Here is a 25,326-nt window from a genome sequence, read left to right as displayed (position 1 = left end):
GAAGTTGGGGAAATTGATATTCCAAGAGATGGCAAGTGTCTGATCCAAAGGCAAAGGAAGCCAGAGACCAAGCCAGAGGAGGAGTCCCAGCCTGGAGCACAGACCCCTAAGTTGACCCTTCTCTGAATCTCTTAAAATCTACCTGACAAGGAGATGGCATGGCATGTTGGCAGTATGTCAGTGTACCGCAGTGTCCCTCTTCCACTCCACCTGCTGGATCCCTCAAGGGGATTCACCTTCAGGATGTAGGGGGGAAGCAGAAGCAGGTCAAAAAACGCCCTTGACTCAGGATGCTTCTGACAGACAGTCCTGCACCTGTCAACACAGCAGCCAGGGCTCAGACTGCTGTCCCAGGAGGAGAGAGAGAGAGAGAGAGAGAGAGAGAGAGAGAGAGAGAGAGAAAGAGAGCCTCTTCTACCTCCTGGGATTTCCCTACCTCTCACCTATGCAGCTGTCACATGCATCCTGCCCTTCAAGCTAACTGCACCCACTTACCTCTAAACAGACCTCTGCTTCTCCAGCTCCTTCCCTGAGTCTGGAACACTCTCCTTCCCCATGGGTAGCCTCCCCTTCTTAAAAACCCAACTGCAAAGTCACCTTCTTTATGAAGTCTCCCTGACTAGTCCACAGACTTGAACTTCTGCAACCTATAGCCTTTCTTTGGGCCACCCTTGTGATTCTTTTTTTTTTTTTTTTAATAGTGTGATGTTTCCTTTTATTTTTTTAAAGATTTTATTTATTTATTCATGAGAGACAGACAGACAGAGAGGCAGAGACACAGGCAGAGGGAGAACCAGGCTCCATGCAGGGAGCCCAATGCAGGACTCGATCCCGGGCCCCCAGGATGAGGCCCTGGGCTGAAGGCGGCACTGAACTGCTGAGCCACCCGGGTTGCCCACCCTTGTGATTCTTACCACAGAAAATGTATAGCAGCTTTCTGTGATGTGGTTTCTCTTCTGTCATATACTATGAGCTGTTCCAGAAGAGGGACTCTGCCTCTCCCATGCCCCAGTGCCTTCTTGTCAGCTGAATGAAGGATAAAACGGAAGAGCCCAACCCTAGGCATCAGGGGACCCAGGGTGAGTCTAGACTCTGTTGCTCATCAACTAGCTATTAGTTAGTTAATGAACCTGACAGCCCTGGGCCTAGGTTTCCTGCTCTGTAGAATGCAGAAGTAGAATGACTGAGATCTTTGGTCTCCCTTCTGTTACTGGCACTCTGTGACCTCGAGCATCTGCTGGCTCCCCAGCTTGTAGCATAAAAGATGGGCTCCTCCTAACCTCCCAGCTCCTGATCAGTTAAACAGTCTCTGGGGTGAGTTATCAGGGCAGAGAAGGGGGAAGGACAAAGTAGATATGAGAGCAAGGGGGTAAAATGCAGAGGTGCTGACCCCTGGGAGCGTGGCTCCTGACAGGGACCCCTTCTCCCTGCCTGGGCATGTGTTTGCATGTGCACATAGCTGTTTTGCTTTGCTGTCTGTAATGACAAAGCAGCACCAAGGTGACAGCCAACACTCTGAGCAAAAAGGTGCATCTTGATAAGCCATCTGCTGCCTTTGGCCTTATTGAGACTCTTGTTAGGTTGTCTGACAGCCAAGTAGATCTTAAAGAAAAGCTGCTTTGGAAGAAGGCACGAGATCATCATGGAGAGGCAAAGACCTTTGTGCAGAGGCAGGGGAGAAAGGAAAGGCAAGAGGAGGCCCAGGGGAGGGAAAGGGACAGGCACTCTCGGGGCAGGAGGAAGAGGGTATCATTGTTCCCCTCTATCAGATTGTAGCAGGACCTGGGGACCAAGATCAGGCTGTGAAACAAGGAACAATGACGCATGGGGGGTGGGTATCCTAATAACCCACTGGAGGAGGCAGCCCAGAAAGGCCAGGGGCCTCACATTCCCCCCACCCCTTTGCTTGGATTTCTCTTCACCATGAGTTCTGAGCATGTCTGCAAACATTATACCATGAGGTATTATCTCCTACACACAGCAGCCTGATAGGAGGGCCTGGGAGGGAGGCTGGCCAGCCTGGCAGTGCCCCTGAGATGGGGGTCCAATGAGGTTCTGACAAGGGCCGACAACCTGAGCAAGCAGTACTGGGACCCTAGGGCCACCCTGGCAGGTCTCCCAGGAGAGATGGCTGGGCTCTCTCAGTGTCTGGGGTGGAAGAGTACAGTTTGGGTTGTAAGGCAGGAGTTGAACAGGATTTGAAATGATGAAAGCCACTCGGCATGGCAGGACAGACAGTGTATTGTTGAAGACGCTCCCATGCTCCCCACTACCTGCCTCATTCCATCCCAACCCCTGCTGTCAGGATCTAGTGCTTCCTGCCACGAGAAAGTTATTTTGGTCTCTCACCTGAAATTCCTGTTTCTTAGTGAGTCCCCTCCTAAGCCTTCAGGGAATCGGAGCACAGCTACATCTCAGGGTCTCAAGTCCAGATCTGTAAGAAGGTAAGGCTCCCTATGGGAGGAAGGAGTTCAGCATGGACCTGAATGCTAAAAGTAAGGGACGAGACTGAGAGATCTTAGAGAATTTGCTTCCGGTCAAGTAGCTGACTCAATGGAATTCACAAATATTAATTTATTTAAATCAAAAAATATTTTTGGAGCCCCACAATGTGTTAGGTACGATGCTAGGTACAAGGGATCAGAATTCACTCCCCCTTGCCTGCTATTAGCCCACAGGCCAATAAGTTGAGAGAGGCAATAAATGAGAATAAAATAAATAAATCATATTGCTGAGAAACTAAAAAGAATGATGAAATGAGAATGAAGGGTGAAGGGGTGGGCTGCTCTATCAGGAGAGGTCAGGGAAAGCCTCTCTAGGAGGTGATGTTTGGGCTGAGATCTGATGACAAGAAGGAGCCAGCCATGTAAAGTTCTAAGGAAAGAGCATTCCAGGAAGGAAGGACAGCTGATGCAGAAGCCCTAGGTGGGAGCAAGATTGGCATGTTTGAGGGAGAAGATGATTCAGGTTGAAATCAGAGAGAAGAGCATGGCCAGCTTCTGTGGGTTTTGAGGCCATATTACAGAGGAGTTTAGATTTTTGTTCCAAGAGCAGTGGAAAGGCATTAGAAGGCCTTAAGCAAGGGAGTGACATAATTTGATCTTCAGAAAGATCACTGTCATGGTTATTGGAGACCAGAGAGGCTGCCTAGGGGCCTAGCCCATTAATCCAAATGAGAGATGTTGGGTTGGCCCAGGGTGGTAGCAGGGGAGGGTGGAGCAGACAGACACGGTGTTTTGTTTTTTTGTTGTTTTTAAAGATTTTATTTATTCATGAGAGACACAGAGAGAAAGAGGCAGAGACACAGGCAGAGGGACAAGCTGCCTCCCTGTGGGGAGCGCAATGTGGGACTTGATCCTGGGACCTGGGATCATGACCTGAGCTGAAGGCAGATGCTCAACTGCTGAGCCACCCAGGCATCCCAGCATGATGTTTTGGAATCAGGTCTACAGAACTTGGGTGGGATGAAGAAAAATGATTAACAATTAAGTAGAATATGCCCCAAATGATGAAATCTTAAAAAGGGTCACATTTTGGAGAGGAAATACAGAGTTCAGTTTGGGTGTTGTTTTTTTTTTTTTTTTTTAAGATTTTATTTATTCATGAGAGACACAGAGAGAGGCAGAAACACAGGCAGAGGGAGAAGCAGGGTCCCTGCAAGGAGCCCAATGTGGGACTTGATCCTGGGATCCTGGGATCACGACCTGAGCCAAAGGCAGAGACACTCAACTGCTGAGCCACCCAGGTGTCCCCAGAGTTCAGTTTCAAACATGTGAAGCTTGAAAAGTTCTTGGTGACTCAAGTGTGGAGATGCAGTTAGCAGCTGGAATGTCCTAGGTTCTGCAAAGGATACCCGGATGGTGAAGGACCTCAGAGGAGCTTATGCACCAGCAGAGAGAACCTAGGGGAAGAGAATCTGCTTTGCTCCCCACTCCTATTTCTATGCAAGAGCCTCAAAACCCTGTCTCATTAGGGAAAAACTAACCCCCACCATCTTGAGACTCTGTTAGAATCATAGACTTTTTTGAGCTCAGGAATGTCATGATTCTAGGCACCTTGGCTCTGAACACCGGTAGAGAGTCAGTCTTCCTCTAGGAATAGGCTGAAAGCACTTTGGCCATGGAAGCCAAGGACAGGTAAATCAGCCTTCCTAAATCCCAAAGATTTGATCATTCTAAGCATTAATGTGACTCCTCTCTCACAATTTGTAGAAGATGCCTCTTCTTTTTCTCAGCCTTTTTCTACAGGTTCACCTGTAGCAGTTATCTAAAGTGAGTATCAAGGATGATCTCAAAAGGAAGAATAAGGGGGAGGGACTGAGGAGCCCCCTGCAGGGTTAGAGGGAACCATGAGAGAGAGAAAGGAATGTGACAACCAGCACTGGGCCCTCCAGCATGAGCCTCATGTGTTGATCATGTGCTATGTCCATGTGTCTTTTGTTTTGGTCAGGACCAAGAAGTCTATGTACCTGTGCCCTTCCCACCCACTCCTTTCAGCCATTGGACCTTGAAGCAACAAAGAAGTGCAGAGAGAACTCAACTTCCCATATTATGGGACCTATTCAAGAAGGTTAGCCATAGGGATGCCTGGGTGGCTCAGCAGTTGGGCACCTGCCTTAGGCCCAGGGCAGGATCCTAGAGTCGCAAGATTGAGTCCCACGTCCCACACTGGGCTCCCTGCATGGAGCCTGCTTCTCTCTCTGCGTCTCTCATGAATAAATAAATAAAATCTTAAAAAAAAAAATTAAAAGGCTAGCCATAGTTCTAGCCATAGAACTGCCATGAGACTCCAAGGGAGGTGAGGGCCTCTCAGGGCCCTGGTTCCACCATCTGTAAATCCATATGACCCCCTAGAATTGCATTATCCAATATGGTGGCCACCAGCCACATGTAGCTATTTAAATTTAGATTAATTATAATTAAATAAAAAATCTAAAATTCAGGTCCTCAGTCATAACAGCCTCATTTCAAGGACTCCATAGCCACATGTGACTCGTGGCTACTGTATGAGGCAGTGCAGAGCTAGAATAGCCCCAGTACTTCAGAAAGTTCAATCAGACAGCATTGCTGTACAACAGTGGTTCCTAAACCATGGTTCCTGGACCAAGAGCATCAATACCATCTGGGAGCACTTTAGAAATACAAATTCTCAGGCCCCACCCCAGACATTATAATAAGAGACTCTGTCTGGGACAGGGACAAACCTTCCAGAGATTCTTTTTTTTTTTTTTTTAAGATTTTATTTATTTATTTATTTATTTTTAATTTTTATTTATTTATGATAGTCACACAGAGATAGAGAGAGAGGCAGAGACATAGGCAGAGGGAGAAGCAGGCTCCATGCACCGGGAGCCCGACGTGGGATTTGATCCCGGGTCTCCAGGATCGCGCCCTGGGCCAAAGGCAGGCGCCAAACCGCTGCGCCACCCAGGGATCCCAGATTTTATTTATTTATTGGAGAGAGAGAGAGAGAGAGAGCACACAAGCAGGGGGAGGGGCAGAGGCAGAGAGAGAAGGAAACTCCCCACTGAGGAGAGAGCCTGACTCCACTTGGAGCTCCATCCCAGGACCTCAGGATCATGACCTGAGCTGAAGGCACTTAACAGGCTAAGCCACCCAGGCACTCCCTTCCAGATGATTCTAACATATGCCAAAGTTAAAGAACCAAAGCTCTAGTGTAGAATGTTCTCTCCAATTATCCTTTTCAGCCTCAACAACCTTATACTCCTTCCTAGGGCAAATAGAAGTATGATGGATTTTAGAACTGAAGAAACAACTCCAAAGATCACAGCTCAGGCCAAGCCAGGGTCAGAACTCTGGCCCATTGGCCCTTCCTTGGTCTCATTTTTTTTTTTTTTCTTATCAAACTTGTCTAGGATCATTCTATACTGAAAAAACAAAAGGATGCAATTCTGTATCTCTGCACCTGAACTCCAGTTCCATTAGAAGGGCCAGCTGCTGAGTTTGGGGAAGTCAGAATGACCAAAACAGAAAATCTCTCCACTAAATGAGTGAAATATCAGTGAGGGTGACAAAACACGAGACACCTAACTCTGGGAAATGAACAAGGGGTAGTGTGGGAGGGGAGATGGGCAGGGGGATGGGGTGACTGGGTGACGGGCACTGAGGGGGGCACTTGGCGGGATGAGCACTGGGTGTTATGCTATATGTTGGCAGATTGAACTCCAATTTAAAAAATTTAAAAAGGGGGATCCCTGGGTGGCTCAGCAGTTTAGCACCTGCCTTTGGCCCAGTCCTGGGATCGAGTCCCACATCGGGCTCCTTGCATGGAGCCTGCTTCTCCCTCTGCCTGGGTCTCTACCTGTCTCTCTTTCTCTGTGTCTCCCATGAATAAATAAATAAAACCTTAAAAAAAAAAAAAGTAACACATCACTTCCTTTAAAAAAAAATAAAAATAAAAAATAAAATAAAAAATTAACTAATTTAAAAAAAAAAAAAAGAAAATCTTTCCACTGAGTGGTCATCGAAGTGACTAGAATGTCTCATGAATGTGGCAGAGCAGTCAGGAACCCAGCTCCACTCCCACTGTACAGATGAGGTGGGAGAGTGCTGGCCCATGCCCACCAGCTCCTTTCTGACTGCTGGGACCCAAGTCAGGCCTGGAGAACAGAGAGGTTAAGAGCCTTAGAGACCGATGCAGCTTCGTCCTGGTTCTGTCTTTCCGGGCTGAGTGACATGCAGGTAATCTCTGCAAGCCTCCATTTCCTCTGCTGTGAAGCCCCAATAAGAATAGAACTGGTCTGCTGTGCGGATGAAATAAGCTTATGGATGTGAAGGTGCCTGGCACTCAAAATTTTCGATGTTATTATACCAGACAGTAGGAAGTCGACCTAGTTTTTCCGTTCTTTTTCTTTTCAATATAACCTGCCTTTTCTTTATGTTCTCTGACCTCAGATTTCTCTTAGCATGTGAGCTCCAGCTTGTGTCCTGCAAGCCTATTTGGGAACTAAAGAGGCATGGGTAGCCCCTCATAAGTGGCATCATCAAAGGGTAGTTTTTGCCAGTTGGTAACATCTCTGGTTTTTCTGGAACCTACCTACAAACCTGGGTAAACCTGATTGCACCTTTCAGCAAGGAGGGAGCCTTCTTACAAAGTGGGGGAGACCTAGGGCAGGGATTGGGTACAAGAGAGGCTGTTGTCAGGTGTGAAATCTAGAAAGCCCCATGAGAGGCCCTGAATTCCAGTCTCAGCCCACCACTTTTGGTCCTGTGACCTTGAACAGATGGCTCAGTCTCTCTACCTCAATCTTTCCATACTTGGAAAGGGGAGAATGACATGCCTAGCACACCTGCTTTGAGCTTCTCAAGATCTGAGCATGAGTGCCATACTCATTGTTCTCTAGAACCTGGGCCCTTGTGTTTCTCACCTGTGGTGAGACAGAAGCCACCAGTCTGTCTGCTTCCCCTCCACCCTGCCCCTCCACCCCCCACCAGAGCCTTGCTCTCGCAGGCTACCATCTGACTCAGCTCCTAGGCTCTCCCCTGGGCTCCTGCTGATGTACCTCCTCTCTTTAACTGGAATCTATTTTCTTTTGTCTCATTGTCTTTTCCCTCCCACCACCCCCTCCCCAAAAACACATCCACGGACTTGCCCTCCCTCTTCCCACCTCCTTGCAGCGGTGGGCGTCCAAATGAGGCTGGAGTTCCTGCAGCGCACATTCTGGGCAGCGACCTGGCAGGTGGGTGTGATGCGCCAGGTCAGGGCCAGAGGACTGTCCGACAGCTCCGCGGTGAGGGCCCCGCTCCGTGGCTCCCTCGGCTCCCTGGCTCCCTCAGGTGGCCACACTGCCTCTCATCCCACCTCCTGGATCCCTTTCTTTTCTGCCTGTCTCAGCTCCCCGTGCCTCTGCTTATGGCCTCACCTCTGCTCCTGGCCTTCCTCACCAGGGGCGTTCTCTCTGCTCAGACCCAGGAGCAGGCAGGACACAGTATTCCCACCTGCCCTGCCTCACTGGGCTGAGCGGGGAGAGCGTGCCCCTCCATCCCTCTAGCCAAGCCCCAGGCCTGGACTACCGTCCATCCACAGTGCCTCCCACCGCACCTCCCCGTTCCTCCTACCCCACCCCTCCCTTCCTTCCCCGCCTCCACTCCCAACTCCCCAGAGCCCTCGCAATGGGCTCTTCTGTGCTTCCTGAGTCTCCCCAGGAGCTGCCCCAAGCTCCTCCAGCATCATTTGCTCCTCCATTCCCTGGTCCCAGACGCTTGTGCTGCACCCTCACTTGGAGCAGGTTTGGGAAACCACAAAAGAAAGATGGAGGGAGTGGAATGGGGTAGGATCCTGGCCCCATAACCTGCGGTCACCCTCCTCATCATGCAGGATCACAAAGAACAGGAGGCTCCAAAGCCACCCTATGAGGCTTCCGGTGCCATGGGGCTGACCTCCAACCCCGGCGCATGGGCTGCCGGGCCGGGACTCCCTGGGACAAGGCTGAAGCTGGGTGCCTGGGCTGCTGGCGGCCAGCGAGGGCTTGCCTCTCCAAGCCCTGACCCCACCCACATGCATCCACCATCACACACACGTAGCACACATGTACCCTACATGTACAATACACACCACATCCCTACCACATTTCTCGTACACAGATGTACAGCAAACATGTACAGTCTACATGTAGGCACACGCAGAAGTATGCCACGAACACACATCCACCACCTCCACACATAAATATACCACACAGAGGTAATACACACGCCACTCCAACAAGCTCCCACACTGCCTGCCTGCTGTGTAGACACACTCATACCCCATTTACAGTTCCTCCTCTTCCCTCCAGTGTAGCACTGTGGAGGAGCCGTGCCTGGAGAGCTGCCAGGACAGTGTAAGTTCCTCCCCAGGGTGAAGGGGGAGAGTGGGCGTCACGGGCCCCTCCACCGCATCCTCCCACGGGGCCAGCTCCCCTCCTTCCCTGCAGCACTGGGCTCCGGAGGGCGGGCACAGGGGTGGGGGGGGGCAGTGGTCAGGGCCCGACCATGACCTCCTTCTGGGTCTCTCCCCAGGAGCTGGACTGCTTCATCATTGACAACAATGGGTTCATCCTGGTCTCAGAGAGGCCCCAGGAGGTAAGGTATCGGGGAAGCGGAATTAGGGAGGGAAAGAGTCCTGCCACAGCCGGGCCAAGCAAGGAAAGGGCTGAGAAGCAGTCTTGGCTCAGGGTGGAGGAGACGGTCCGAAGAAAGCGCCATCTCTTCCTGAAACCAAGTCTGTATTTCAAGATCGCAAAGTTCAGATACTTTTCCACTTAGTCAGAGAACATCTTACTTCTTTATTTTGTCTCTAAGTAATCTGGCCTCATCCAATGGTTGGTAGGGAATCTGTCCAGCTGAGCTACTACGCCAGGGTCCCGTGTGTCCTGTGCTGGGCTGTGCCCCTGACTGGCGTGGCCGTAGGGAGCCTCCTGCCAGAGTCCAAGCACCCTGGGACTCTTCATCCCACTGCCCTCCATCATGTTCCCACCCTGCTTAGTCCCTCTGGGCAGCTCCTCAGTGGTTCATCCACAACAGGAACTTATTTCTCCCGGTTCCGGAAGCCAGAAGGCAGAGAGCAGAGCCCCTGTGTCTGGGGCAGTGCCCTCTTCCGGGTCACAGACTTCTGTGTCCTCCTATGGTGCAAAGGGCAAGGGATCTCTGGGGGGCGGGGGGCGGTCTCGTTGAGAATGGCCTCACCTTCGTGATCTAATCACCTCCCAAAGGCCCCACCCACCTTTTGCCCTCACGTTGGGGTGAGCTTCCAACATGTGAACTTGGGGGGACCACAGAAGCCTCCCCTCCTATCTCCATGGGGGCTAGAAGGGCCAAGCCTCTCCCACTTTGAGCTCCCTTCCTGTCTAGAACTCCCATGAGGAAAATTCTGTTCTAACGCACTGAGCCCGATCCTCAGTTTGCTACGGGGGATATGGAATGGAGGCAATTCTCTTTCATCCGACAGCCTGGCTGCACACCGAGCCTTCCCTCGGGCACACAGACGTCTCCCTGACCCCTGCGTGTGCTCAGAAAGGCAGAGGAGAAAGCACAATCATAATTCTGTATTTGCTGACCCCCACACTGGGCCCCCAAGTTAATGGCTTGTTTAGCCAGCCAAAAAATAAGGCTATTCAAATCTGAACCAAACCTGAATTTATTCACCTGAAATATTTCCTTGAAACAAGCCAGATGTACTGAAATGGCTTCCAGCCTGAGCCTTAAGAGAAGGGATACAGTATCGGCTCCAGGGTGGGCCTTGAATTAATTGGATATGTAGTTTGTCCAAGCAGCTTCACTTGTCTGTGCCTCAGTTTCCTCTTTTCTGAAATAGGGGAGCTGTACTATGTGATTTCTCAGCTCTTCCTCGCCCTGAGATTCAGTCCCAGGGTGCTGGCAGAGCCACAGGATGAGGTCATGGCTGTGGCTGCCTTCAGGCTGGACACAGCTGGTGCTCTGGCCTCTCTGGAGCAGGGCTAGGGTCTGAAGAGGCCAGGGGGCTACAGCAGGAACCAGGGCAGCAACCAGGAAGGAGATGTGGGAAAGAGGGCAACAGAGGAAGGGGCACAAGTGGGTCATGGAGTCTGATGCCTTGAGAGCCTTACTCAGCAGCGCTTGTGAAGAGAAAGCCAGTTTTACCCATTGTCCTCCTGGTGGGAGCTGGGGGTGGGCTGGCCTTCCTGTCATCTTTGAACTGCTCACCATTTTCCTCTTTGTCCCTCTCATGCTACCTTTGGCCATGTCCCTCTCCCCTGGACAGAGCACCAGTGCTTTTTAGCATGTGTCCATCGTTCGGGGGGGAAGTGGGTAATGACAGAGGCAGGCACCAGTGGTCGGGATAAGGCCACCAGAGGATCTGATGCTGCCCATCACTCCTGTGTTGACCCCTGCTGCCCTGGGGAGCGGAGCCTGCCCTGCCTGCAGGTGCCTGTGCTGTTGGCTTTCAAGGGAGGGCCGGAGAGAGTGTGGAAGGGGAGGGGAGGAGGGCAGCCAAGCCTGGAGACAGGTGCTCTGGAGCCAGGGTCAGCAAACATTTCCTGGAAAGGGCCAGAGTGTGGATTTAGGCGTTTCAGGCCAGACAGCTTCTGTCACAACTACCCTGCTCTGCTAGTGTAGTGCAGAAGCAACTATAGACAGCATATAAATGATGAGCATAGCTTTGTTCCAATAAAACTTAATTATGGACACTGAAATTGGAATTTTATATAATTTTTATGTGTCATGAAATATATTATTCATTTTATTTTTTTCCAGCCATTTGAAAATAGAAAGGGCTGACATAAATAGGTGGTGAGCCAGATTTGGCACATCGACCATTATTTGCTGACCCTGCTCAAGAGGCAGCCCAGACAGCCTTGCAGGGAGGGAAGCCAGGAGGGAAATCAGCCTGGCACAGGAGAGGCGGGCAGGGCCATCTTAATGACAGGCAGCCCCCAAGGGGCTCTTTGCATAACCCATTGAGCCCCTTTGGTCCTATTCTACCCAAATCACATTTGCTCACATGTCTTCACAAATCATAGTATCACTGGGTACAACTCTGGATAATATTGGAAACTTATTCTACAGACTTATATTTTATAAAATATGTGTTTAGCTTATTTACCCCTATTTTCTCAACTATTATTACATTGTATGTTGTTTTAAAAGCTATCCCAAGTCCTTTGTAGAATGAAGTAGGGCATAAACAAAAAGAAACTTAATCTTCTTAATAGGATTAGGAGCTTCCAGAAGCTCCCCCAGAATCCCAAGCCAGCACTATGCGTGGTTACCCTGGCCTCTGACACCACATTGCTTCCCCTCCCCTCCCCCAACTTCCAGGCCCCAGGAGGGACACCCCCCCATAAACACACCACCACTACCATCTCATTTTAACCTGGAGTTAAAATTGAGGCTGCAGGGTGAGGTTAGTAACCTAGCTACAGAAAAGCTAGACTTTGAGTTTAGAAATACAAGTGAAGAGCAATGACAGTGAGGGGGACAAAGTTTCTAGAAAAGACCTGATGGTGAGGGGAACCAACCTAGAGAAACATAGGTTTTGATGGAACTTGAGAATTTGTAGGGCAGGATGGGTGAGTGCAGGGAGAATGGCCTGCTCTGGAGGGTGCAGCAGGCTGGAAGTCCCAGTCTCCTGGGCAGTTATCCTCCCGCCTGGACCCTGACCCCAGGCCACTCTGTTGCTGCTCAGGGTAGAGTTCATTCACTTTGCTGCACATGGCTAGAAATTAGGACCGATGCCTTCAGGACCCTGACTGCCAAGACCAGACATCCTGACACCTGGATTAAACTCCAAGGCTGGTGCCAGAGCTCTGCAGTATCTTGAGAGAGTCCCTCCTTGCTCACTCTGGGCAGCTCTGACCTAGCGACCTGAGCTGTGTCGGGTTCTGAGACGGCACAAAGGGAGTGATACCCAGGCTGGAGAGGCCAGCGGTACAGCAGCCCCTGGCACGATGCCCGATACTCAGCAGATACCTAGTCACTGTGTGGAAAGTCCAACTGGCCTAAATATGAGGCCTGGCAGTGGCAAGGGCTGGACTGGAAGGGGAGTGGAAGCCCCGTGGTGGAGAGCCTAGTACTGATGCTGTAGATCAGCTCTCTATCCTCCCAGTTTTGCTTTTTATTTTAACTCATTCATTCAGCAATTCTGTAACAGTTATCTAGTGCTATGTGACAACTTACCCCAACCTGTAGTGGCTTAAAACCACCTGACTGACTGTCCCACAGTTCCTGGGTGTGGCTTTGCTGGCTGATTCTGGCTCAGGGTCTGTCATAAGGCTGAAAGAAATGTGTCAGCCAGGCCTGCAGTCATGTCAAGGCTTGGCTAGAGAAGGGTCAGCTTCCAAGTTCACTTGCATGGGCAAGTGAACCAGGAACCAGGTGGGCCTCTCCGCAGGGAAGCTCACAAAGCGGCAGGTGGAAGTCACCTTTTGGAACCTAATTTCAGACATGACATCCCATCACTTATACTTTATTTTATTCACTAGAAGCCAGTTACTAGGTCTAACCTACCAAGAGGCTGGGATCATCGAGAGTCATTTGTGAGAATCACCTTACCACGAACTGCTACCCCTCCCCAAACAGACCCAAGTGCTGTCAAGACCACATGGCCTGGCTCCTGTTCCAACTCATCCATCCCTCCCTGCCCCTCCTATCCGGAAGCCTCAGTGTCTGGTGGGGTGACTGGCAGCATCAGTAGCATCTGGGAGCTTAATAGACATGTAAGTTCTTGGGCCCTACCCAGACTAAGGGAATCAGAAACTCGGAGGGGGCCCACCAGCTATGCTGTGATGAGCCCTCTGATGACTCTGAGGTGTGATGAAATCTGAGAACCACTGCCTAGGCCTTAATGCCGGCTAATGTGCCAGAAGGTCCAGGCTACCCCTTGTCCCTGCCAGGGTTCATCCAGAGGCCCAGGGAGAGACGACTGCCACTGCTCCAGATGCAAAGATTCTTCCCAAAGTCCTTCCCTCCCAGCCCTTCCTCACTGAGGCCCTCTGGCCCAGCACAGTGATGGCTGAAGCCCCAGGGCACCATCTGTGATCTGCCCGAGGGAGGGGTGGCTTGGAGCTCTCCAGGCCCTGGTAGTGTTCCAGGCCTACTGATTAGACTTTTGATCCCACTGGGCCTCTCTTCCAGCTCAGGGCTCATTCTTATAACAAAGAACTGCAGATGACAGGATTGCAGCCCTCTACTAGGGCCCAGAAAGAGAAGCAGACAGCTGGGGCCAAGAGGATGACAACGGCTCTATGGATCTTTGTAGTGTTTACAGTGGATCAGCCGCCCTGGACTTGGAAAGCCCAAGTCCTATCATTCGCCTGTGGGTCGCGCCCGCGCAGAAGAGCTTCAAAATGGACCTCATGGGGCAGCGAAGCGAGAAAATCAGATGCCCCGTCATGGTGTCTTCCCCTGAGGAGGCGCGGCTCTCAGAGGGCACGGCACCCTTTCTCTCAGCTGCCCCCAGTCCAAACGGCCAACCCCTTCCGCCCCCACGGGCCTCTGATGCGCCGGTCCGGAGCTTCGGCTCCCGTTTCCCTCAGCAGCCCTCTCCCTCCCTGCCTCCCCGCACACCCACCCCCCGCGGGCTCCCCCCGCGGGCTCCCACCGCCCGCCGCCTTCCAGCCCCTCCAGCCCCTCCCGCGGCCCGGGCCGTGCTCCTCAGCCCCGCCCTCACTGCCCGCCTCAGCGCTTCTCCGGGCTCCCCCCGGCTCCCCCCGCTCCGGCAGCAGAGCCTTCCTGGGGTCAAGGCCGCCTCGCTCGGGCAGCTCCGACTAGGTGCCTCCACAGAAAGATTCAGCTGCTCACGGGCCCCGGCGACAGCCACGGTGGCAGAGGCCGCGGGCGGCTCTGGCGGGAGCGCAGGAGACCCCCACCTCCGCGTGCTGCCCGGCCGCCGTGGGGCCACGGGCACTTGTCCCGGGGCCGGGGGCTCAGGGGAGCCCGGTGGGGCTCTGCACTAGAAGGGAACAGAGGAAGCTGGTCTCGGGGAGCCCCGCGGCCCCGCACAGCGACCTCACTCCGGTAGCTCGTTAGTCCTCACACCCCTGAAGTTTGCAGAGAGGGGCCTGAGGCAGTTCCCGGTGAGAGGCTGCTGGGCACCGGCTCCGTCCCAGACTCCCAGAGTCGAGGGCTCCCCGCACGCCGCCTCCCCCGCCCGGGGACGGCAGCTCCTCGCGGCCCGCGGCCGTGCAGCCTCGGCGATCTCCGCCTCCCGCTCCCCGCAGGACCTCCGTGCACTCGGCCTCGCGGGACAGGAGACACGGGGAGCCCCCGGGGAGCCCCCGGCCCGTCGGATCCTCCCGGGCTCAGGCAGCCCAGGGCCACGGCCTATTCGCGGGTCGTCCCCTGGAAGAGCGGGGCCCGCCCGCCGCGCGCAGACTGAGAGGCGGCAGCGCCCCCGCCCCCGCCCCCGCCCCCGGCACCGGCACCGGCACCCGCCGCCGAGGCACCGGCCGCGAGGCTCCCGGAGCCCTGGGACCGGCACCGCGGCTGCCCAAGAGCCCCCCGCGCCCCCCGCCGGGCTGCGGGCGCCCCCACACTCGGTCCGGAGGCGAGTGCTCACTCGACGTCTGAGTGTCCGGACGCCGGCTTTGAGGGCCTCGCGGGCGGGGCTGCCGGGCCCTGATTCACTCGGACGAGGCTCCTCTGAAAGCGCCAGCCCGGAGCCCTGTTCCGCTGCCAGGAACAGGGCCCCCGCCACAGTGTTCCTAACGGCGTGTTAAAGGCGCAGTCTCTCACGTAAAAGAGCGGGGGGCGGGGGGGGCAGGCCTGGCACGGTCCGGCCGGCCTTCGGGCGCTCTTCCCGCCGAGGAGAAGGGCCGAGCCACAGCCCGGAAGGCGGTGCTCCTCCCACCGAGTCGGCCCCTGCCGCAGCCCCGGAGGCCGCCCCCGCCCCCGCCCCCGCCCCCGCCCCCGCCATCCGGCTCACATTTCATTGGCCAGCCCTGGCCGCACGGCCGTCTGGGAAATGTAGTTCCGTGAAGGAGCGCACTGCCGCCGTACTCCCAAGTCAGGACTGCCCTACCCTAAGGAAGGGGAAGACGGTGTGCTCTGTCAGAGGGACATATCCTAGAAAGTCACGTTGTTTGCGCACAGAGGAGGAACATTTTTTGTCTAGTGTCCAGGAGCTTGGCTTCTCAGAATCAAGTGTCTGCACAACAGGGTTGTGGGTGGCCGAGCCCGGAGTTTGGAAGGAAAAGGGGACAGCCTTGTGGGAATTTGGGCCAGCCTCATCAGCACCCGTTTCCACACCGCCGCAATTTCCCACGGAGGATACTGACACCCCTCATTCATTCCCCTGCCCATTCACTCACACATTCCTTCAGCAAATATGCACTGAATAGTAACCATGAACAAGAGCCTGTGTGGTCTATGGGAAGCTGAGAGGTAGACATCTGCCCCGTGGGATCTCTCTGTCTGGCGAGGCAGGGACGCACACCCATTGGTCCCTGGAACAGCAAAACGCAACCCACAGCTGATAGAGAGAGAGGGATCACTTGAGCTTAAGAAACATCAGGTGGCTTCAGGACTTCAGGGCTGCGTTTTGGAGAACAGCAGGACTGGATGCTTCACAGCTTTCCACTTCCTATTCTTTGCCTGAACCGTCCTCAACTTGTCACTGTTGTCCTCTGCTCTGTCCCTGCTCCAAGAAGCCTCTCAGGCCTTAGAACAGGTGGGTCTTCTGGCCCAAGAGAGCACAGAACTCACACAAACCTGCATGTCCTATCTGGCTCTCCCTAGGCTACCCCCTCATGCCTTGATCATCAAGCCTCTCACTTTCAGGGTACGTAGCAGAGAGGCCTTAACTTTAGCTGGGAAGGTGAGGAAAGAAAGACTTCTTGGAGGAGGACAACAAGAAAAGCTCCTTGCAATGAAGATGGGAAGGCTTGCCAAGGCAAAGAGCAGTGCCGAGGCCCAGAGCAGCTTCCTACCATAGGGCCAACACATAGGGAGTACTCACTGTGTGCCAGGTGCTTGGCACACATCATCCCTCACCTACCCATGGCCACATGGTGGGCAGTGCTGGGGCCAGGATCTGATTCAAAATCCAGTACCTGAGTCTATGCTCTTTCCCATCTGCCCTGCTGACAAACCAGCAGAAGCAAGAGGCTGGGGCAGGTGGGGAGGTCAGTGTAGGGGTGAGGCTGGAGGGCAGTCTGAGGCCAGAGCATAGCAGGCTTAAGTGTCAGCCAACTTGGAGGGGCTCTGGGGGCTTGGAGGATGCCCTCTGGCCTGGCACCCAGTGCTCGGTGCTCACCAGAGCTGGTTGATTGGGTCATGAAGGAGGGACGAGAGGGAAGGAGGGTCCTGTTTTGTTCTTTAGGAAAGAGAGAGAGAGAGACTAAATCTCAGCTGTGTTTGAGGAGTGATCTGGCAGCAGGACTGGGGGCAGGAGGGAGCCCAGTTAGGAGGGTGGAATGGGCTGCTGGGAGCACAAAGGTCTGGATTGTGTCACCTCCAGGTGTCAGAAGGTGAATGTCAACCCAGGGCACACTGATTAATTGGGAAGGGGAGAGGGTGGTGGGGAGGGAGGGGAAAAGGTAGCCCCAGATTCTCAAACATATTGGGCTGGGTGATAAGGGTGCCAATTGTAGAGGTAGAGAGGAGGGCTGCTTTTTTGAACCTTTTTTTGACCCTGACTCAGAAAAAGATACAATGTTACATCTGATCTAGGACATTACACATACACCATATACAACAAATCAAGTGTCACAAAACCTTGTTTAACCTGATGACACACAATTCACACCAAATTGTTCAAAGGAATTCTGTGCCTTTAAAAAAAAGAGAGAGAGAAAGAGATCTGGTTGTAGCCCCTAGATTGATTTCATGGTCAACTAATGGATTACATTTTAGAATTTGGAAAACACTAAGATAGAGACATATCCAGGGAGCCTGTTGAAGGGGAGGGAGCCAGCAAACGGATACAGTCCTGATTTGGTTGAAAGGGCTGTGCAGGGGAAACCCAACGCCCAGCTGAGGTCTGCAAACTCTGAAATGAGCCTGGCCTAATGGAGAAACTTAAAAGTCTTTATGCTGTTCATCTCCCTCCCTCCCGTCTCTCTGCCTCCTCCCTTCCCTGCCCCCTCTCTTCCTGTCTCTCCCATTCTCCCTCCCTATCTCTTTCCCCTTCCCATCCCTCCTCTACCCCATCCATCCCTTCTCTCCTGTCCCTGTCTCTGTGTCTCTTTCTCCCTCACAGATGGGAAGATTCCTGGGGGAGTTGGATGGTGCTCTCATGACCCAGCTGCTCAGCATGGGGGTGTTCAGCCAGTAAGTGGGACATGCTTCTCCCCAGACTGAATACACAAAGAAAAGGCAGGAGCTGATGCTAACTGGGCTCGACAGATAGCAAGATCCTGACCTCAAAAACACAGAGTGAAAACCCCAAAGAGCTCCTAAAGCACCCTTTCTGAAGCCAGGGACTTGACTCAGGGTAGAGAAGGGTATAAGGTCACATGGGCCATTAGAGGGAAAGCCAGATTTGCTTTAAAGCAAAGTGCAGAGATGGAATTGTGTGACCTGACCATCCTCACTCATGCACCCTCAGGAATCCCAGGGAAGAGAACCATGTGCCAAGCTTTCCCTGGGTGTGGGAGAGGGTGGGGAGGCCTGGACTCCCCAGATCCTGTTTCTGATTTTCAGAGTGACCATGTATGACTACCAGGCCATGTGCAAACCCTCAGGGCACCACCACAGTGCAGCCCGTTCACTGGTCAGCGTAAGTGTCATCCAGACCTTTCCCCCACCCGCCAACCCCAAGACCCCACTCTTGACTTTGACCAGGAAGTCTTGTCCATCCTCTTCCGGCACCCCTGCTCCCTGCACTCAGCCTCTCAGCCTGCACCCACCCCAGGCACAAAAGCCTTCTCTCTGGGGCATCAGAGATCTGTCCTGGAAGCAAGGCCTCTGGTAGAGAAAACAGACCGTCACCCCTTTCTTGCTTTGTCCCTACCCTCACTCACTAGTGCTTTCACACCTATTACAAAGGATCCCAGAAACACCACCAAGTGGATCATCAGGAAGAGAACTTGACTGGTCTTGTGTGTGTGTGTGTGTGTGTGTGTGTTTCTCACATTTTCTTTTTTTATTCCTTTATCTAGGGATTTTAAAAATTGCATTTAAATTCAATTTGTCAACATGTAATATAATATCCAGTGCTCATCCCATCACGAGCCCTCCTCAGTGCCCATCACCCAGTTACCCCGTCCCCCAGCCCACCTCCCTTTCTGCAACCCTTTGTTTCCCAGGGTTAGGAATCTCTCATGGTTTGTCTCCCTCTCTAATTTTCCTCCACTGTATCCCTCCTTCCCTGGTCTTCTGGATGGGCATGTCCTAACCCTGAAGAGTCTGCCCTACAATAGGAATTTATCAGATAATTCAGTTGTAAAATGCTCCCTCTGCTGGGCAGGGGTGGCAGGTGGTGACAGCCAGAGGGGAAGAGGGGGAAGCCCTCCCACTACTCCCACTACCACCTGCTGTGGTCTTTATGGGGTGCCCAGAGGAGAACCTTGGCCTAGGGCTTAACCACGTGTCCCCTCTCTTTCCCAGCCACTCTCTGCCCTCCTGACTGCTACCAGGTGGCTGGTGAATGAGCTCTTGCTGTGAGTGGGGTCTGCGGCTAGGATAGGGGGTGGGACTGGGGGGACGTCATGCAGGCATGCCTCATAGGGGAGCCCTTTGAGCAGGAGTGACATGAGGTCCCCAGAACCCCAGAGGAGGCAGGCAAGGTCCCTGGGTGGAACTGGTGAGGCATTATGGCGCCTGGCCTCTACACACTGCTGCCAGGTGGAGAGGCTCTCTGCTCACCTAGTAGCCTCAAGCAGGGGAGAGGGTGTCCTATAGGAGAGGGGCTGGACCAGGGGCCAGCAGGGAGCTCTGGTGCTCCAGCCCTCTCAGGACCCAGGTGGGGAGGCACACGGGCCTCCAAGATTCAGCTGTGCATCTGACAGGCTCCTGCTGGAGTGGAGTGCCTGGGGCTCCTGGCTTGCGGACAGTGGGGCCGAGGGTGAGTACACAGATGGCAAAGGGAGTGTTTACTAACAAAGCCATCTCACAAGAAACCTGTCACCTCTGGGTGGATGACAGATGGGAGGGGGACTCTGGAGTCCATGGCTCACATCTTTTTTTTTTTTTTTTCATGGCTCACATCTCATGGCATCCTCCTCATCCCTGGCTTCCCTCACCTCTCTATGTGACATCATGCCATCTTGGGACACCACTGCTCCGTGTGACATCATTCACCCCATGCGACATCACCACCCTTTGTCATCCCGCCCTTGTGTGACATCATGCCCATCCTGTGCTGGGCCTTGTGTCCTGGACAGCCAAAGCTGTCTTCCATCACTGTAAGTAGTGTTCACTGAGGAGTCTGGGGTGGGGTGGGGGGAGCCTGGGGGTGCTGGGAGGGACTGCAAGAGGGGCCTGTCCTCAGCCCTCCATCCCAGGCATGCATTCAAGGAAGACTGAACTCTCTTCATCCAGGGACACCCTTCACTCAGAGGGCCTCTCCCAAGCTAAAGTGCCATTCCTGAAGGGGTGGGGGGTCTCCCCAAGCTCATCCCACACAAGTATTAGCCCCACCCCAGGGAAAACAGAACACTCCAGCCAATCTCCTTGGGTGAGATCACCTATGATTCCAAAAAGAAAAGGGTGATGTGGCCCAGTGGTTTGCCCACATGCAGGTGAGAAGCCACCAGGTTTCCTTGTGGAGCAGGAAACAGCAGTGCCTCCAGCTCACAAGTCCACCGAGCCCTCAGAAGCACTCGGGGGTGGGGGTGGGGGTCGGGGGCAGGTGGAGGCCTTGGTCTGGTCACTGGGACCCTCTGGAGATAATATATCTCCTGTGACCTTTGTCCAAGGACAGTGCCCTCCATGGTCCTGACCACACACCAAAGAGGTGTCCTCATTCCCAACCAGCTAGGACTCTGGAATGTACCCCGCGGAGAGTGAAGCCACTTGATCTGTAAATGTAAAACAAAGTCAGGCTTCCTAGTAGCCTGGGTGTTCCCCTACCACCCAGGACTGTCTCACTTTAACCCATTTTGCTCAACCCTTCCATGTCAACAGAGCCTTTTCCATGGGATTCTGGAAAATCTCCACTGCCTAGGCTGTCCTCCTCACCACATTTTTTTTTAATTTTTATTTATTTATGATAGTCAGAGAGAGAGAGAGAGAGAGAGGCAGAGACATAGGCAGAGGGAGAAGCAGGCTCCATGCACCGGGAGCCCGACGTGGGATTCGATCCCGGGTCTCCAGGATCGCGCCCTGGGCCAAAGGCAGGCGCCAAACCGCTGCGCCACCCAGGGATCCCACCACCACATTTTTGTCCAGAGTTTGGCTTCCGGATGGTGTCTGTGACAGGAACCAGGAACTGTGTGTCACAACTCATTTAGAAACAGGTCCCTCCTCCCTTCTGCATGAGAACACAGGGTAGGGGACACAGCTCTCCACCCTGTCTCTCTCTTTGTGCTGGCAGCCACATCTTGCAAAAGCAGAGAATGACCTCCCCCAGTCCGCTTGTTCAGAATTTCTCATCCTCATGATAGCTGTGGGTGGAGCTTCTGCCTCCCGCCTAGGGGGCCTGGTCCAGCCCCTCATCCATGTCCTCCGTAAAGAGTGCAAGCCTCAGAGTCAAAGGACATGGACCAAGTGAGGCCCCGATGCCCTTCCCAGCTGTGTGGACGCCTGCTCCACCCTATTGTGGTTGGTACTGTTACTATCACTGGCACGGAGATAACCCACCCACACTAAATGGCTCAGGTGACAGGCCCAGCCCTGAGCCAGCCCCTACAGGAGATGGGGGACAAGGCCAGGGTGACTGGGCCCTGCAAAGACAAAACCAGCCGGAGGCCTCTTGGAGGCTTTAGCCAGAGTTCTCACTCTCCAATTCTGAGGGGGCCCAGCCTGCTAAGCTGCCCAGCAGCAGCCCTGGAAGGTCTGGTGTGCAAAAGCCCAGACTAAATACCATGCTTCTTCCCATGAGGACTTCTCTGCCCACACACTGGCCTCCCTGCTCACCTTCAAGGTTTCGTGGGAAGTTTCTGGGTCTGGGAGTTTAGCAGACCTATAGCTCTCCTGTGAACCCCTAGGTGACACTGAGATGGGGCGAGACTGCCCACCTGTCTGTTCCACAAAAGGGAGCAAAAGGAGAGGCATGAGGAGTGCCTGGAAGAGAAAGAAGTGCTGTGTTAACAGAACACTGCTATTGCTCGCTTCGGGGAGCAAATGTGGGTCCTCCAGGATGGGGCTGCTAGGGCCTCAGCGCTTCCTCTTGTTGAGTCCTGTTCACTCCATCCTTTGCCCCTTTCTGAGTGGGCTCAGTGCACCCCACAGACACTAAAGAGCCCCAACAAGCCCAGTCTCCTGGGTTTAGGCAGCGTCAGGCACTGGAAGCCCCGCTGCTGGCTCTGTCCCAGGCCCTGGCAGTCGGCACTCAGCCTTTGGTGCTCTGCTCACAGCTGGCCACAGGGTTTAGGGAACAGTCCCAGGGCTTGTCCAGGAGCTGCATTTGCAGAGCACCATAGCTGGACTTGTGAGATGTCACCTACATGCAATAAATGGGACGGGTGATAGGATTAAGAGACCAAAATCTTCCCCAAGGACCCCTGGCCCTCCTACTGCCTCAGCTCTCCTTTCAGGCCCCAGATATCAGTGCTGATCAGAGCCTCCAAGAGGTCCACTTGCACCCATCCTCTGAACCAGCTGGCTCACACTGAGGAGCAGGCTTCCAGAGAGAGGAGGGGGCTCTCCCAAGGTCATGGGCCTAGTGCACCAGTCACACACCTTAGACCCCAGGCCCCCCAGAGCCCTGCCTGCTGCCCCATCCACTGTGACACCGTCTGCTCCATTTATCCTGCTCCTTTTTCCCTCCCTGTCTTTCTTCCATCCACCTGGCCTCGATGAACCCTGAGAACTTTCTGACAAGGAAGCCAGGCGTGTGCACATGGACAAAGGGGTGTGTCATGGCACCTGCGGGATCAAAGCTGAACCCCCCCACCCCCCAGAGGATGGTCCTCCTAACTGGGTGGTGCCCTTTCCCCATCCGTGCTTCTGTCCCTCTGCAGCCCACAAGCACAAGAAACAGGACGCGCTGCAGCCATGCGACACAGAGTACCCCGTGTTTGTGCACCAGACGGCCGTCCAGGAGACCAACGGGATCATTGAGTGCGGAACCTGCCAGAAGTAAGGCCCACGAGCAGTGCTGCCCACCCCCAACCTCGCTCACACAGTCTTTGCTTCTCATTTCATAGGCCAAGGCAGGGGTGCTGGACGGTCCAGGGCACTATCTTGGGGGTTCTGGGGAGAGGGCTTCCCGAGGCTGGATGGAGGCCCACCCACCAAGTCTCATCCCATCCAGAAGAAAGGCTCCCATAGCCTCTCCCAGCGCCCCGCCCAGTGTGGGTCTCACACACACCTACTTGCCCACAGCAGCTCAGGGCCTTGAAGCTCAGTGGCACCCACGAGCCCTTGCAAGGCCAGGACAGGCAAGGACGGCTCTGAGCAAAGAAACCAGTCAGCTCTCCTCAGAAGCCTACCTGTGCAGAGGATGGTCTCAGGATGGCTGGGCTACAGGAAGGTTCCCCGCGCTGCCAGCTCACTCCCAGGCCCAGAGCCCCCGTGTGCCCCCCGCCTAGACTCAGGCCGCTAGAGTGGAGCTAGATCTGACTGGCTCCGCCAAGCCCTGGCCCCAGAGCGCAGGGAGCCCTGACAGAAGCGTCTCTCCTGCTGACTCCCACCCCGACCTCCACCTTGGGGGCCTCCCAACCCATGAAGTTCTGTCCTGGGCCTCCTCCAGAGTGCCCACCCAGCTAGCCTTGCCATTCACCAGGGGCTTCCCTCATACCCCCAGACCTCAAGCGGATTACTTTAGAATGTAATGCCTCAGTCTGCGGCACAGGACAGTCAAGTTTCCACCTCATACTGGTGTGTCATGATGGGTAAACAGTCTGGTGTAAGGCACAGACTTCAGAGTATTCAAATTCAGACAAATTCGAATTCAAAAGCTGGCTCTGCTGCTTCCTGGCCTGTAACCTTGGGCAAGCTGCTTCACCATCCCTAGCCTCTGTGTCTCATCTACAAGACAGGAATAATGCCAACCGCATTCGGAGTGGTGAAGGTTAAATATGTGTGTGTGTGTGTGAGAGAGAGAGAGAGAGAGAGAGAGCGCGAGATCACCCACCCCACAGGAAAAAGCTCAGGAAGTGGCAGCTACTGTTATGTAAGTCACCAGGCCTCTGCAGAACAGGCTCAGAATCCTGGACTTCCTCCCTCTGGCAGGACTCCAGGGCTGTGTGCAGGCGCGCTGTGCCACCTTGTGGCCAAGCCTGAGCACTGCCGCCTTCCAGCACAGCCTGCTCCACCACAACCACCCAAAGCAAGGAGAGCCACACATGCCTATTTGGCTGGGGCAGTCTTGATTTATGCCTGTTATCCCTGCATGTATTAATAACACCTTTCACTCTCAAACGTATCCCAGTTTGGACTTCCTCACCTCCAGTCTGCGAGGAAGCAGTACAAGTGCAAAGGCTTGTGGGTAAAACAAATTCACTGCCTACGACTGTCCCTGCAGCTATCCCTAATCTGACCAGCCTGATGGTACTTGCTCCTTCCCCTGCCACCACCACGCCACACTCTAAATCTCCAGAAATTCTCCTCCTGGAAGCTCAAAGTCATGCCCGCCATAGAGAAGGCCCACAATCCGCTTCTGTCTTTGCTGCAGGATGTTTGTGATGCAACAGATTCCCAGTAGTAACCTTCTCCTCTTGGTGACAGACCCCACCTGTGACTGCAGCATCTTCCCACCAGTCCTGCAGGAAGCTACAGAAGTCAAATATATCCTTCCAACCTCCAGAATATGCAGGCTGAGGGAGGGATGGAGGTGTGGGAGATGTTGCTGAGGGGCTCAGATTTTGAGAGGTTGGGGTCAGCCTCCCTCACCACCAGCATTCCACCCACCTCCACGGGGCATTGAGACTTGTTCCCCTGCCACCCCTGCCCCTGGGCGCTGTCTTCTGACCTTGGAAGCCACCTGCAAGGCAGCTGGTCCCACTAAGAGTAGGTTCTTCCCAAACTTACTCTCTAGAATCTCCAGAATCACCTCCTGTCATGAGGTGTCCGCCTTAACAGTGAATTGTGCACATAACGCCTCTGTCAAGTGTGACAGGATGCGCTCCCAGAAGCTTCGCCGGAGACCAGATTCCTGCCATGCCTTCCATCCAGAGGTGAGGGCTCAGGGCACGGGGGCATAGGTGGAGGGCTTCCCCAAATCCTCAGCTCTAGGACTGTGCCTGTGCGTTTGCAGATCTGAGTGGCCACATGAACACAGCTGTACATGTGCACCTCCAAGGGAACACATTCCTGCACATGCATTTACATTTAGGCCCATGGCAGGCAAACACGAAGTCAACCAGGATCCCAGGGTACTTTCACAAGGAGGGCCAAATTTTCCAGGGTTCGGACCCTCAGTGATTTAAAACACAGCTTCCCCATATTGCCTCCATTACTACTGCACTTAGCTCCCAATGACCTGAACAAGTTATAGGAAACCATGATATGCACAATACTAATGGTGACCGACATTCATTTAGTACCCACTATGTAAGGTGCTTTTAGCTTAAGGCCTCCAGCTGGGTGCCTTATACATGGTATTGTCTTTGCTCGATATGACTGCCACACATAATTGACATCAAAGAAGCTTCCAGAGTTGATGGCTTCTCTAGAGTCAGATTCTAAGAGTATGGCCCCCTCCCTATAAGACTAGGGACAAGCAGAGGCTTGAGCCCAGTTCTGGGCTGACTGCACAGCCTCTACCTTCCCTCTAAAAGATAGGTAACCTAAAAAGGATGGTTTCTAG

General features: G+C 53.8%; 1 protein-coding gene across 1 annotated transcript in view; it reads left to right on the top strand.

Moving 5' to 3' along the window:
- CACNA2D4 (calcium voltage-gated channel auxiliary subunit alpha2delta 4) overlaps positions 1 to 25,326 on the top strand; it is a 120,655-nt gene that overhangs the window by 90,764 nt on the left and 4,565 nt on the right. Inside the window, exons 27-37 of the mRNA XM_077871799.1 lie at positions 7,638 to 7,699; positions 8,795 to 8,839; positions 9,018 to 9,080; positions 17,674 to 17,744; positions 18,117 to 18,192; positions 19,023 to 19,075; positions 19,424 to 19,479; positions 19,799 to 19,819; positions 22,538 to 22,655; positions 24,193 to 24,310; positions 24,617 to 24,694. Coding sequence (XP_077727925.1) covers positions 7,638 to 7,699; positions 8,795 to 8,839; positions 9,018 to 9,080; positions 17,674 to 17,744; positions 18,117 to 18,192; positions 19,023 to 19,075; positions 19,424 to 19,479; positions 19,799 to 19,819; positions 22,538 to 22,655; positions 24,193 to 24,310; positions 24,617 to 24,694 — 761 coding nt within the window. The remainder of the gene's footprint in view (positions 1 to 7,637; positions 7,700 to 8,794; positions 8,840 to 9,017; positions 9,081 to 17,673; positions 17,745 to 18,116; positions 18,193 to 19,022; positions 19,076 to 19,423; positions 19,480 to 19,798; positions 19,820 to 22,537; positions 22,656 to 24,192; positions 24,311 to 24,616; positions 24,695 to 25,326) is intronic.

The sequence above is a fragment of the Canis aureus genome, chromosome 25 (assembly GCF_053574225.1).
Source record: "Canis aureus isolate CA01 chromosome 25, VMU_Caureus_v.1.0, whole genome shotgun sequence".
NCBI lineage: Eukaryota > Metazoa > Chordata > Mammalia > Carnivora > Canidae > Canis > Canis aureus.
Note: the sequence above shows the minus strand (reverse complement) of the source record. Positions and strands in the feature narration are given on the sequence as shown.